The sequence below is a fragment of the Eutrema salsugineum genome, unplaced genomic scaffold (assembly GCF_000478725.1).
Source record: "Eutrema salsugineum unplaced genomic scaffold, Eutsalg1_0 scaffold_1, whole genome shotgun sequence".
Taxonomy (NCBI): domain Eukaryota; kingdom Viridiplantae; phylum Streptophyta; class Magnoliopsida; order Brassicales; family Brassicaceae; genus Eutrema; species Eutrema salsugineum.
This window is the reverse complement of record NW_006256909.1, coordinates 13,880,444-13,894,933: the sequence shown is the minus strand read 5'-3', so window position 1 is coordinate 13,894,933 and position 14,490 is coordinate 13,880,444. Positions and strand designations below refer to the sequence as shown.

The 14,490-nt window shown below is 41.9% G+C and overlaps 2 protein-coding genes across 2 annotated transcripts; both read left to right on the top strand.

Annotated features, from left to right (window-relative positions):
* The first annotated feature begins 10,087 nt into the window (after positions 1-10,087).
* LOC18029338 (putative FBD-associated F-box protein At3g50710) lies at positions 10,088-12,003 on the top strand. The gene is given in 4 exon segments (XM_024150007.1): positions 10,088-10,701; positions 10,703-10,958; positions 11,480-11,608; positions 11,710-12,003. Coding segments are annotated over 4 exon segments (1,293 nt in total).
* A 935-nt stretch (positions 12,004-12,938) lies between these two features.
* On the top strand, positions 12,939-14,432 carry LOC18029337 (putative FBD-associated F-box protein At3g50710). Its single transcript, XM_024150088.1, has 3 exons — positions 12,939-13,814; positions 13,907-14,029; positions 14,142-14,432. Exons 1-3 carry the CDS (start codon positions 12,939-12,941, stop codon positions 14,430-14,432), a joined length of 1,290 nt encoding a protein of 429 aa, XP_024005856.1.
* Positions 14,433-14,490: the final 58 nt, after the last annotated feature.

Here is a 14,490-nt window from a genome sequence, read left to right as displayed (position 1 = left end):
GTTGTAGCCTTGTAGAAGCTTAACACAACTACTAGAGAGCACTTAGCATAAGGGTGAGAGATTCAAAAGAGAGAGTCTGCATCAAGGGTTAAGGGTTTTTCTAGAGGTGTTCTGAGATCAAGTATCGATCGAAGAACAGAGAGAGCTAGGGAGACAGATCAAGGTGTGTCTTGAGTCTGTACCAAATCGTGTTACATCTTGTAAGAGGTGTTAACAGATTTACTAGCAATAAAGTTAAAGTTGAAAGAAAAATCTTGTGTTAAGTTGTGTTGTTGTTCCTGATTGGTGGCTCTTGCGTTTACAATTGGTATCAGAGAGGTCATCTGTATTTTGCAAACAGGTGAGATCCTGCGGAGATGGAGAGCTATCAGGAACTTGTGAACCATTCAAAAGTGATTTTGAATGCTGGAAACTACGGATTCTGGAAGGCAAGGATGAGATCGCTCATTAGAGGAATTGATCCTTTGGCATGGAAATCTGTCTTGGTTAAGTGGGAAGAGCCGAAACAGAAGAATGACTCTGGAGCTGATGAGCCCAAACCTGAAGAGGATTGGACGGAAGACGAAAGGAAGAAGTTTAAGTACAACTCAAAAGCACTGACGGCTATTCACTGTAGCATATCAGCTGAGACGTTCAATCTAATTCAGGGATGTGAGACAGCCAAGGAAGCTTGGGACATACTACAGATACAGTTTGAAGGAACCACCAAAGTGCAGAACTCAAAGAAGGACATGCTAGCTTCGCGATTTGAAAACTTGAAGATAGAAGAGCATGAAACCATTGCTGACTTCAGCTCCAAGCTGAGTTCTCTGACTCAGGAGGCTGCCACTCTTGGGAAACATTACAAAAACAAGAAACTTGTGAAGAAGTTTCTAAGGTGTCTTCCTCCCAAGTTCATGGGGTACAAGTCAGCCCTGAGTGTGAATCAGGATACTGAATCTCTAAGCTTCGGAGAGATTGTTGGGATGCTTCAGGCTCACGAGATGGAACTGAACGGTGAAAAGAAACAGAAAGGGTTGGCACTGTCATCGGTCCTTGAGACAAAGTCATCAGAGGAAGAGAAGTGTGAGGATGCACTAGGATTGCTGGTGAAGAGGTTTGACAAGGCACTAAGACGAGTTGAGAAGACATATGATCAGAAGAAGGCTGTACCAGCAAGACGGACAAAAGAAAGCAGTGAGAGAAGAGGTGATGTTCAGTGTTACGAATGCAAAGGTGTTGGGCATTTCAAGACTGAGTGTCCTACTCTTAAGAGGAGGGAAATTCAGTGTTTTGGATGCAAAGGTTTTGGTCACACACAACTGGAATGTGTTAATGATCAAAATCGAAGGAAGGAGAAATCCATGCTGGCCGAGGAGGATACCGGAGATGACAGTAGTGAAGGCACTGTGGAGGAAGTTAACAACTTCGTCTCATTCATAGGCATTGCTGAATTTGATGAGAATATGGCTGTGACAGATGCTGAGTCGGACGTTGGGGCAGATGATGAGCTAAGTGAAAGCTACAAAGAGGTTCGTGAGACTCTGATCAAGATTGGAAAAGAGAACCTTGACTTGAAGAAGGAGAATCTTTGACTTGAAGAGAAGGTGGAAGAGTTGCAGAGAGAACTGGAAGCAGCTCACAAACTGAGTCAAGAGAGTGTTGCATTGATCAAGGGCAAACTGAACCTGGCAAAGAAGGCTGAACAACTGGAGCACGATCTGAGTCAGGAGAAAGGTATCTCAAACAACCTGATGGGAGAGCTTATTGAGCAGCGCAAAAAGATTCACATGTTTGCTGGAACGAAGCAACTCGATCAGATCTTAAGCTATGGGAGGAGGTCTGACACTCGTAGAGGACTGGGTTACAATGCTTGAACCATGGTTGAAACAGGTACTACAAAGTTTGTGTCAGGAGGTACTACTCGATCACAAGAAATGGGCAACAGGGCACAAAATACCACAGTTAAGAGCAACACCGCTGCGTCAACCTCAAGAAACGAAGGTCTGCCAATGAGACTGAGTGGATGCTTCTACTGTGGAAAACCAGGGCACATTAGAAATCACTGCTACAGGTTCTGGAAGCAAGTGAGGAAGCTGAAGGAACTCAGGAGATTTACCTGGAATGGGTTCAGAAACCAGATTTGGGTCAGGAAAGGTGATCTAAGACAGGCAACTCCAAGACAACCTCAGAGGGGAGTACCTACGCAGAACACGAACCCAGGAGTGGGGTTTAAGTGCAACATGGCCCTTGTAACAGAGGATGATGATCAATCTGCCACATGGTATTTTGACAGTGGTTGCTCACGACACATGACTGGTACCAAAAGGTTTCTTCAGAGTCTGACAAAGATCAGTGGAGGCAAGGTCACGTTTGGTGATGGAAGCATTGGTGCAATCCAAAGAAAGGGCAGGACAAGGGAAATCGGTCAACCTCAACTAGCAAATGTGTATCTGGTTCATGGACTGCAAGCAAATCTGATCAGTATAAGCCAACTGTGTGATGAGGGTCTGACGGTTGTATTCACCAAAGAGGACTGCAGAGCTGTGGATGGAGTCGGAAAGATCATTCTGCAAGGAATTAGATCTGGAAACAACTGTTACATGTGGAATTCCTCTTGTAAAGAAGAGAAGTGCTTCACAGCACGCGATGACCTACATCTATGGCATCAACGTTTGGGCCACATGAACGTTAGAAGTCTTGCCAATCTGGTTGACAAGGAAATCGTCAGAGGGGTGCCTAGAGTCAAGGGAGTTAATAAATCGGTCTGTGGACCGTGCACTCAAGGCAAGCAAGTCAAAGTTCAACACAAAAGGGTTCCTGATGTACAGTCAAAAGCAGTTCTTGACCTGGTTCACATGGATCTAATGGGACCAGTTCAAACTGAGAGCTTGGGAGGCAAACGCTATGTGTTCGTCCTTGTGGATGATTTTTCTCGATACACCTGGGTCAGATTTTTTCGTGAAAAGACTGAGACAGCTGAAAGCTTCAGAATATGGGCACTGCAACTCCTGAATCAGCGTGGTGGCATAAGAAGCATTTGGAGTGATCATAGTGGTGAGTTTCAGAATGAATCCATGAAACTTTTCTGTGAAAGCCACGGCATTGCTCATCAGTTCTCAGCGCCCAAGACCCCACAACAGAATGGGGTTGTCGAGAGAAAGAACAGAACACTGCAAGAGATGGCACGAGCAATGATACATGGGAACAAAGTGTCGAAGAAGTTCTGGGCTGAAGCAGTCAACACAGCGTGCTACATCATAAACCGAGTCTACGTCAGAAAGGGAACTAGTAAGACACCTTATGAAATGTGGAAAGGAAAAACTCCTAACTTGAGTTACTTTCATGTCTTTGGCTGCAGGTGTTACATCCTTAACGACAAAGACTATCTCGGAAAGTTTGACTCAAGAAGTGATGAAGGAATATTTCTAGGGTACTCGGGAAACAGCACTGCATTCAGGGTATTCAACATCAGGTCAAAAGTGTTGATCGAGTCGGTGAATGTGGTGTTTGATGACTATGCTTGCACTAAGTGGGAAGGAACTGCTACAGGCAGTGACTCAGACGAAGAGGAAGAAGATCGGTCAGCAGTTCACACTGAAGAAGGTGATCAGGCAGCTGTGATTCCATCATCTGAGGTTCAGCAAGTTCACCGAAATCACTCACCGTCCGATCTCATTGGTGATGTGAATGAAGGAAGAAGGACTCGGGGGGTTCAGTTGGACTTCAAGAAGATGGTTGGAAAATTCTCAGAGATGGTCCTGTTTGCATGCTTTGTCTCTGTGATTGAGCCTCGAGACGTGAGACAGGCTCTTGGTGATGAATTATGGATCATAGCCATGGAACAAGAACTAGAACAGTTTGTGCGAAACGACGTGTGGGAGCTGGTTCCAAGACCTCATGAAGGCAATGTGGTGGGAACAAAGTGGATCTTTAAGAACAAGATCGATGAAAACGGAGTGGTGGTGCGTAACAAAGCAAGACTAGTTGCTCAAGGGTTTTCACAAGTCGAGGGAGTCGATTTCGAAGAGACTTTTGCCCCTGTAGCAAGACTTGAGTCGATCAGACTATTCTTGGGGATGGCTTGTATCCTAAACTTTAGGGTGTATCAGATGGATGTCAAAAGTGCGTTCCTCAATGGAGTGCTTCAAGAAGAGGTGTATGTGGAACAGCCAAAAGGGTTCGAAGATGCTCAATATCTACAGCACGTGTATAAGTTGAAGAAGGCGCTGTATGGCTTGAAGCATGCTCCACGCGCATGGTATGAAAGACTCACTGGTTTCCTCGTGAAACAAGGGTATGTTAGGGGAAGTGTTGACAAGACCCTGTTCATATATGAGCAAAATAAGCAGATCATGATTGTGCAAATCTATGTGGATGACATTATCTTCGGAGGAACTGCTCAGTCACTTGTGGATCGATTTGTCACAAGCATGACTCAAGAGTTTGAAATGAGCATGGTAGGTGAACTGAGGTACTTTCTGGGTCTGCAAATAACTCAGTCTGATGATGGGGTGTTTATCTCTCAAAGCACCTATGCGAAGAACTTACTTACACGATTCAAGCTTGATCAGTATAAGGAAGCTAACACCCCAATGAGTACTACGGCCAAGCTCACTCGGGATGAAGATGGAACAGATGTTGACCCCACGGTGTATCGGGGGATGATTGGAAGCTTGCTGTACCTCACAGCAAGTAAGTGTAGGCATTTGTGCTAGATATCAGGCGAAACCCAAGCAGTCACATCTTGAAGCAGTTAAGAGAATCATCAAGTATGTCAAGGGAACGGTCGAATTAGGGATCTGGTACTCCAAAGGGTCAAACAAGCACTTGGTAGGATACTGTGACGCAGACTGGGCAGGAAGTGCAGATGATCGGAAAAGTACTAGCGGAGGTTGTTTCTTTCTTGGGAACAATCTAATCTCGTGGTTGAGTAAGAAACAGAACTCTATCTCACTGTCTACTGCAGAGTCAGAATACATAGCTATGGGGAGCTGTTGCAGTCAGCTGATGTGGATGAAGCAAATGTCCGCAGACTATGGGATGGACTCTGGACCACTACTGGTTCACTGTGACAACAAAAGTGCTATCAGTATTTCGAAGAATCCGGTGCAGCATTCTAGAACCAAGCATATCGATATAAGGCACCATTTCATTCGTGAGCTAGTGGAGGAGAAACAGGTAGTGATCGAACACATTGTCACTGATTTGCAACTGGCCGATTTATTCACAAAACCTCTGGATTTTAATTGTTTTGTCACCTTAAGAAACTCGATCGGGGTTTGTGGTATGTGATTGTGTGTGAAGTGTGCAGGACTGATACAGAAACTGACTCAAGGGGACATTCGAGGTTTGGAATCGGTCTGGAGTTCTGATGCGAGTGGAAAAGAGCTGCCTCAACTTCCGTCGCACCTAGACACCAGTACAGGTTTCATGTAGTAGAAGGGAAGCTGAGCTAGTTTCGGAGAAGTCAAGTGATGAAACTAGCTCATTGCACTTGAACCAAAGGAAAAAAAAAAAAAGGGAGAGGGAAGAAATAAATAAAAAAAAAAACAAAAAAAAGGGAGGCTCCTTACAAACAAAAAAAGGAATCCATTTGCCTCTTCAAAAGTACACTCCTCCTTGGTTCTAAAAGCTTCTCTCTCTCGTGGATAAAGGTTGAAAACTGGTGAAAGGGGTCGATAAAAGCAGTTGAGTGTGAAAGCTAGCCCGTGTTTCGGGATGGCCAGACACTATGAATCAGAACAAGCTAAAAGTGTCTCGTGAGTCAGAGGCTGTGTTTCGTTCCAGTGCACTTCAAAGAACCTGGTAAAAATTGTGCAAAGTTTTTTTTAAAAGGAGGCCCGGTGCATAGGTGATAGTTCAAGTATCACTATTTGTTCTTCATCATTGGTTTATGTGTGAATGTGCCCGTGAATATTGATGGTCTAATGCATGCATTCTTGATTCAGTGTGTGTCCCAGTATTGTTGTCATGTGTGAAACAGGATAGTGGGCCAGGATTCTCGAAGTCCTAATTGTGTGAGGAAACATTTGCGAAATGGGCTTGCTGTAAAGGAAAAAGCCCATTGAAACCACTGGCAGTTGAAAAGACGTGTGAACATGGAAAGTGGGGAAGTTAAGTACAAGGAGTGGGCATCCGAGAAATCCGCCCCACTCTCTGCTGTAAACCCTAAATCCTCGTCATTCAAAAAGACGACTCACTGAGAAAGACATCCATGGTGAGAGGAACTCGCAGAGGGCTAATTGGTAACCGATCCAAGGCTAAGATGACGCATGCAAATGGTGATGCTCAGAGGCCTCATCTCATCGATGAGCACAGCGGTGATGACTCAAAATCCACTGAAGCAGTTCCTGACCAGACTCTTGTCGCAGGTACTGATACGGCGGATAGTGCTGGTTCTTTTGCCACAGCAGATGATGGTGATGCTCAGAGTGGCTCGTCGGCGAATTCTTCAAAGCAGGCAGGTGGCGGAGGAAATAAGGATGTTTCGGAGGCTACCCAGAAGATTGACAGTGACGAAGGCGAAGCTGATGGTGCTGAGAGCAAATATTCGCCTGAAGTAACTCACTTCGTCCCACAGGACACGCCGAATCCAACAGATGCTCTGATTCTGGTCGGAACGGCTCAAGACGAGGGAACAGCCTCTGCTGCTGAGGCATCCCCTACCTCGATCTCCGTAAGCGCGCAAGCGGCTAAAGTAGAACGCAAAAGAAAGACACTGCGCGCTTTGGGACTTCCAGCTCCATCCAAGAAACCCAGACGAGATTCATCTCCTGCTCCAGAAGCAGAACCGGAACAGGCTACAGAATCCGTACCACCACAACAGACCAAAAAGACTCGGTCTCGGAAAGAACAGGCATCTCCTGATCAAGCGAGGTATGTTCATTTTGCTACACGGCAACTTTGGTGTGAAAGGACTGTTGATGTAGGCGAAGCTGATGAATGGGGGTACATTAAGATCATCAGAGACAGCAGGTTGGAATCGACGGTTGTGGGACTCACTCCGTACGTCCCACAAGTGATTCAGGAATTCTATGCTGGACTTCCTGGTGAGCTAGTTTCTGATCTCGATCAGGAGATTCGTGTTAAGCTGAGGGGTTTTGAGTACAGCTTTTCTGCTGATTGGATCAATCGGGTTCTCAATCTGACTCCACTTAGTGAAGCAGAGGTTCACGAAGAATCAGTTGCTGACGCAGTCTCCCTGTCTGAAGTTGCCAAGCACTTGTCGAAGGGAGGAAGTGGTTGGAGTGGGTTGAGCACGAGGAATCTTCCACCGGTCTTTGCAGCGTTGATTGTCATTGCAGCGTACAACTGGATTCCCTCAACCAACAAGCATCACATTTCTGAGGAGCGAGCTCGGTTGTTGTACAAGCTGAGTCATGGTGTGAGGGTGGACTTTGGAAGGCTGGCTTTCAGACAGATTCTCCTAATGAGCAAGATCATCAAGAAGGACACTCGGTGGTTGCTGTTTCCGTGTCTGATACAGAAGATTCTGAACCTTCAGCATGAACCTCAGATCGGTCAGGGAGAGACTCACATTGTGCCTGCTCGATACAAGAAGGACTCCCGCAGTGGTGAGAAATTTGTTAAGAAAGAAGCTGCCGCTGCTAAGAAAGATAAAAGAAAAGGGAAGCAAAAGGCTGGTGCGTCGAAATCTCCAACTCCGTCACCCAAGTCGCCTCAGCAACAACCTGCATCATCACCAGGTGTACCACTTCGGTCTTTTCGTGGGCCACCTCCTGATGCATCCTTCCAGCCATCCGTTTCTGCACCAGGTCGAACTCAGAGTGCTCCTCTCGGAGTAATTCAGGTTCCGTTGGCACCAGCCAGTGCGAATGAAGTCACCTTGGCCCTGCGGGATGTGAGTCGTGTGCTGAACCATCTTCACGGGATAGTCAACATGGTGATTGACTCGTTTGCAAGTAAGTTTTCTGACTCTTTCTTGTATCCTCGTTTGGATATTAATGGTTGTTTTTACCTTCGGTGCTCACAAGCAGGGGGAGAAAACAGGTGGGAAGAAATGCCAAGAGATGAGGCAGGAGATGATGCGGGTGCTTAGTTTGTGGGGGAGCTTGTGTAATAGTCTATGTTCTTGTTTAAGAAGTAGGCTAAGTGTGTGGGGGAGCATGTGTGTTTTGCTCTAAAGACTTCTGTTAGTTTGTTTGTTTAAAGACTTTGTGACTGATGTTTTTTTTTATGGAATGCGTTCTGGTCTTGTCTTGGTACTTGGTTTGTTTGTGGTTGTTTGCGTGGTATGTTTTGAAACAGGTGCTTGTGAGGCACACGAAGCTAAAAAGGGGGAGATTTAAGATGTAGCTGTGTTTGATGCAGTTGCTGTACCAGATGGAGTGAAGAATGAACTGCCACAAACATGGAGTACGTGACAAGTGAAGTTCTTGAAACGAGAAGTCAGATGAGCAGCTGAGCTGGACTAGAAGAAATGGAAGTCTTGAAGAAAAAGCAAAGCTGGATGGGAATAATGGAGCGGATCAGGAAGAATGAAAGATTTCCTTAAACAAGCAAAAGTTTAAGGAAATAGGAAATATACATCAAGCGACAAAATGGAAGCTGTGTTGTAGGGTTTTTGGCACGTAGAGCCGCGGAGTCTACTAAAAATAAGTAGACGTGTTGTAGCCTTGTAGAAGCTTAACACAACTACTAGAGAGCACTTAGCATAAGGGTGAGAGATTCAAAAGAGAGAATCTGCATCAAGGGTTAAGGGTTTTTCTAGGGGTGTTCTGAGATCAAGTATCGATTGAAGAACAGAGAGAGCTAGGGAGACAGATCAAGGTGTGTCTTGAGTCTGTACCAAATCGTGTTACATCTTGTAAGGTGTGTTAACAGATTTACTAGCAATAAAGTTAAAGTTGAAAGAAAAATCCTGTGTTAAGTTGTGTTGTTGTTCCTGATTGGTGGCTCTTGCGTTTACAACATTGAGATAAGAACTTCAAGGACTATGACAAGAAGGTGATTCCTTTGATTCACATTAGCATTAGCGATATGACAACATTTACTTTGTGTGGAACTTGCATTTGCCTTTGACCACAAGAGAAGCAAAAAGTAACTAGAGCAATGACTTCAGCCTTGTTGGCATCTGGTAAATGAATGGTCAAACATCCAATGCGTGGTGAGAAAATGACCACTAGAATAGAACTAGTATACATCAAATTATCACAAAAACTTATCAAATTATAAAATTAAAAATATTTAATAATTATTATATCTTCATCTTAAAAAAATGATTTTAAATTTTAAATTTTATTTATTACAATAAATAATTTCGAATTAATTTAGGTCAAAAAGTCTTTTTACATATATAACAAGTGCAATTTACACATATTGGATTATTTTCCCAATTATCTATTTTTCTCTAAACATATTATTTTCACTTTAATACAAAAAGATCTGACACAAAAATCTGCGCATACCGCAGCAAAACACCTACTGTATATTATATATTACCAGTAAACTAAACCCTAATAAAAAAGGAATATAGTATGGAAAAAATAATATATACAAATTTCTATATAGCTTAATAAACACTTACGTAATCACAAAACTTTTAGGAAAAATAGAAATAAAGTCTAGTTTTCAACTTACGTTAATAGAAGGGTTTCAGCTTTCAGTTTCCTGAGCAATTCCTTTGAGATTTAGAAGCCGGAACTTAGTATTTCACAATTTCTGTTAGAATCTCACATCGAGAAATTAAAGGGACTAACACTAATATAAAAGGGACTTAGGCCTTTTCACTTATCGCTAATTGGTTTTAAGTTGGAAGTCTAGGAAACTTATCATGATATCAGAGCCTCGTTTGTTGACCCAATAAGGGTGGCCCAAAAAAAGGGTTTATTATCGGTCCTAAAGTGGGATTCGGTTCGAGATGGGCTGATAAGAGCATCATCTCGAGGGGGCGTGTTAGAATCCTACATCGAGAAATTAAAGAGACTAACACTAATATAAAATGGACTTGGGCCTCTCCACTTATCGCCAATTGGTTTTAAGTTGGAAGCCCAGGAAACTTAACAATTTCTCCAGTGTTCTAGTGAATCTCGGAGTTGAATCTGAGAGGTCTTTTAGTGGAAAGGGGTTTAATTAGGGCTTCGATATGGATAGGATCAGTAATCTATCAGATGATTTGCTCTTGAAGATTGTTTCGTCACTTCCTACCAAAGATGTTGTCTCCACGATGATTTTGTTGAAACGATGGAGGTTTCTTTGGACGATGGTTTCAAAACTTTATTTTTGTGATAGTTTCGTACTCGATCATTCAACCTACATAAGGTTTCGAAACTATGTGGACAGATCAATGTTATTGCGTAGAGGTCCGGTTTTAGAAACTCTGAAGTTCGACGTTGGTCCTTGTTGCAACACTATAGATATGTCAAGATGGATCCTAACTGGAATAGTTCAGGATGTGCGTGAACTTGAAATTATTCACTTTGAAGAAGAATATTTCGAGGAACATAGACCAAGACCAATCAGATTACAAAAGACTCTTTATACTTATGAGAAGCTCGAGGTCTTGAAACTCAGTTACTCGATTCTTCTAGATGTCCCTGTCGATGTTTGTTTTCCGTCCTTGAAAACATTACACCTTATATGTGTAGAGTACAAAACCAGAGACAGCCCGATGTGTAGGCTTTTATCGGGCTGTCCTGTTCTTGAGGATTTGGTGTTGGACATAACTGAAAACAACATTAATGCTTTGCAATCTTTCTACCTTACAAAGATTATCTATACTTGATACATATAGACAACCAAACTACAACTGTCAAGATCATATGACTATGATTAATGTTCCGTCTTTGAAGTACTTGAGCTTTGTAGATTACTATGGTGACTTGTGTTTGAGTGAGAATATGCCTAAGGTGGTTGAGGCAAATGTTAAAGTTGAATTTGTTTACAAAAATCCCGAGAAGCTACTGTGGTCTCTTCCATCAGTCAAGCGCCTTTACTTATGTTTATCCGCTTCCATGGTAACTTAAAAAACAATCCGTTGCGTGTTTCTTGTGATTTATAACATTTTGTACTATTTTGCTTATGTAAGAGTTTTATGCGGAAGCGTTTAAACCGAAGACATACCTTTGCCCGGTTTAGCGATGAATATGATTCGGTATGATCTGAAAACGGACACAGAGATCGGGAAAGAGATCACAGATGGAAATCAACCACTTATTACCATTCAAATGCCCTTCCAATTGATCTCTCCAAGCTTTCTCTCTAAAACTTTTCCTCTCTCCTCTGTAACTTCTTTGTTTACCAACAGTCACAAACTATTGTAAACAGACACCTTCTGGTGTCTCTTCTCTGCAATGTCTCATATATATAAAATGAAGAGACACAATCTGAAGAGTCACAACTCTTCATTTAGTTATAAGAACCAATTTCTCATAACTGTTGGTTTAATCAAACCGATATGGTATGCTGCCAAATCATGGGCGCAAACCGACCATAAACCAATAGCTTATGTTTTCTAGACATTTTTCTATTTATGCAGCTGCAACACCACATTGGATTTTATCATCTTGTTCATTTGGAGCTATATCCAAGTCTCCAAGAGTGGTGGAATCTACTTACTTGGATGCTTGAAAGTTCTCCTAAACTACAAGTTCTCAAGAACTGCGAGGTAATTAGCCTGATGGCTTCAATTTCTTTATCTGATTGTTTCATTGTTCTTAAGTTGTAGTTTTTATAAGGTCTAACACACAATAACGTGTATTTTGTTAGTGTAACGAACGCCCTTGTACAACAATGCCCATTAAAGGTCATTGGACAAGACCAAGTTCAGTTCCTGAATGTTTGATGTTCCATCTACATACTTTCAAATGGAAAGATTAACAGAAGAGAAGAGGCGGCGAAGAGAAGAAAATTGTGGCGTACATCCTAAAGAATGCAAGACAATTGAAGATTGCGGGTATATCTGTGTTTAAATACGTTTCGAAGGCAAAACGATCTGAGAAACGCAATGAGTTGGTTTCTCTGCCTAGAGCTTCAAGCTCATATCAGCTTCTGCTGGATTGAGAATAAAATTCTAGTAATATACATGTTCCAAGAAAAAAAAAAATCTTGAAGCATTCTCTCTCAAAATTAGATGTGTACAAAGTTCTCTAATATGATGTAAACCACAACGCAGTTTACTGATTATCTACATATTAATAAATATCTATAGAATTTTTTTTTTGTGTTAAAGGTTTTGTGGAAAGAAAATAATATCTATAGAATTTTATTAAAGAATTGGCCATAAATTCATGTAAAATTTTACTACCTTCTAATTTTTTTTTTTTTCTTATTCAGAATTTATGTAAAAATTGCATATGTACATAGACCATAGCAATATCCATCTATTTAAATTTTAGTATTTGTAATTTGTTTTGTTTTTCACTAATATTTGATTTTGATATTAGCTTTGTTTTTTTAGAGGTATAGGGTTATTCAAAATTTTTGAATCGAATAATCCGAATAACGGATTAAATAAAACGGGTATTTGCTTAGTCCTAAATTTTGAAATTTGGGATAGCCGTTGTTAGCACTTGTGCTCTCTCACGTGCCATTTACCAAACAAAGAAACATACTTTGATTGGGCCGTGATTTGGGCTATATACGCTGAGCCCAATTTTCCTTCTTCTTTGCTCATTTCGATCACGGAGTGACGGAGTTTCATCGTCTCCTTTCAAGAAACTGAAGCAATCTCATGGAAAAAGTATCGATCTTTCTGATTCTTCTTCACGTTTAAGGTTTTGGAGTTTCTTCTTTTCTCCTCGTTCCTGCGAGTGTACGCCCTTTTCGCTTGATTCGACGACTATTCGGTTGTTCCTTTCCTGAGAGATTCCTTTGAGATTTAGGAAGCCGGGACTTGGGATTTCAGAACTGTTCTTGTTGATTTCGGAGTAACTTCAAACATTTTTGGTTGAATCTGAGAGAGAGAATCCTTTGAGTTGTTTAATTACGGGTTCTATATGGATCGGATCAATAATCTGCCGGATGATTTGCTGTTGAAGATTGTTTCATCACTTCCTACGAAAAACATAGCCGCGACAATGCTTTTGTCGAAACGATGGATGATTGTTTGGAAGATGCTTCCAAGACTTGATTTTGATGATGGTCATGAACTCGAGCTTTCCAAATACGAAAGATTTATCAAGTTTGTGGACAGATCATTGGTACTGAACAGAGCTCCGGTTCTTGAAGCTTTGAAGTTCGTCCTTGGTCCCTGTTCCAGTCCTAAAGATTTGGCTACATGGATCAGGATTGGAATGGCTCGCCATGTGCGTGAGCTTGAAATTCGCCGTTGTGAAGGATATTCCCAGGAACATAAGTATATTCCCAAGATGCCAAAGAGTCTTTATACTTACGAGAAGCTCGAGGTCTTGAAACTCAGTGGCTGTGTTATTCTGAATGTCCCTGTCGATGTTTGTTTCCCGTCCTTGAAAACATTACACCTTATACGTGTAGAGCACGAAACCAATGAGTCTCTCCTTAGGCTTTTATCGGGCTGTCTCGTTCTTGAGGATTTGGTGTTGGACAAAACTTATGGTTATGGTTTCCCATCTGTAGTCGTTCAAAGGCATACCTTGCAGAGATTATCTATACTTGATACATACCAAGAAGCATACGTAGGCCAAGGTTTCCACGTGATTTTGATCTGTGTCTCATCTTTGAAGTACTTGAACTTTGTAGATTACTTTGGTGACTTGCATATGTCTGGGGATATGCCTGAGGTGGTTGAGGCACATGTTAGATTTGTTCACAAAAATCCTGAGATGTTGCTAAAATCTATTCCATCAGTCAAGCATCTCTGCTTATGTTTAACAGCTTCCATGGTAATTAAATGCGTAACAATCCGTGTTTGTGTTTTTCTTATGATTGATTACATCTCTACTGTTGTGCTTATATGTTTTCTTGAACATTCTCTGTGCAGCTTCAGCACCGCATTGTATTTCATCATCTTGTTCATTTGGAGCTCTGTCCACTTCGCCAAGATTGGTGGGATTTACTTACTTGGATGCTCGAAAGTTCTCCTAAACTACAAGTTCTTGAGATCTCCGAGGTTTACTTCTAAGAAACTATATATGATGGTTTCAGTTTATTTTTTTGATTTTCGTTTGTCGTCTTAAGTACTAGTTTCAAGCTCTAACTCACAATAACTCTTATTCTGTTAGTGCGACCAAAGCCTTTGTTTGAAAGAGCCGATTATTGGAGATCATTGGGCAGGACCAAGTTCAGTTCCTGAATGTTTGATGTCCCATCTACATACTTTCAAGTGGAATGATTACAGAAGAAGGAGCAACGAAAAGGAAATAGTGGCGTACGTCCTTAAGAACGCAACACAGTTGCAGACTGTGAGTATCTCTGTGTATAAATACGATTCAGAGGAAGAACGATTTCAGAAACTCAATGAGTTGGTTTCTCTGCCTATAGCTTCAAGCTCAAGTCGGCTTCTGCTTGATTGAGAAAAGATTGTAGTAGTATCAGTCTGTTACAAGAAACCTAGAAGCATTCAGTGGGTGA

Excerpts from the sequence above, each read along its gene's own strand:
- LOC18029337 (XM_024150088.1), top strand. The coding sequence starts at position 12,939 with ATGGATCGGATCAATAATCTGCCGGATGATTTGCTGTTGAAGATTGTT. Across the intron at positions 13,815-13,906 it reads CTTCCATGGTAATTAAATGC|CACCGCATTGTATTTCATCA; the intron begins GTAACAATCCGT and ends GTGCAGCTTCAG. Across the intron at positions 14,030-14,141 it reads AAGTTCTTGAGATCTCCGAG|TGCGACCAAAGCCTTTGTTT; the intron begins GTTTACTTCTAA and ends TTATTCTGTTAG.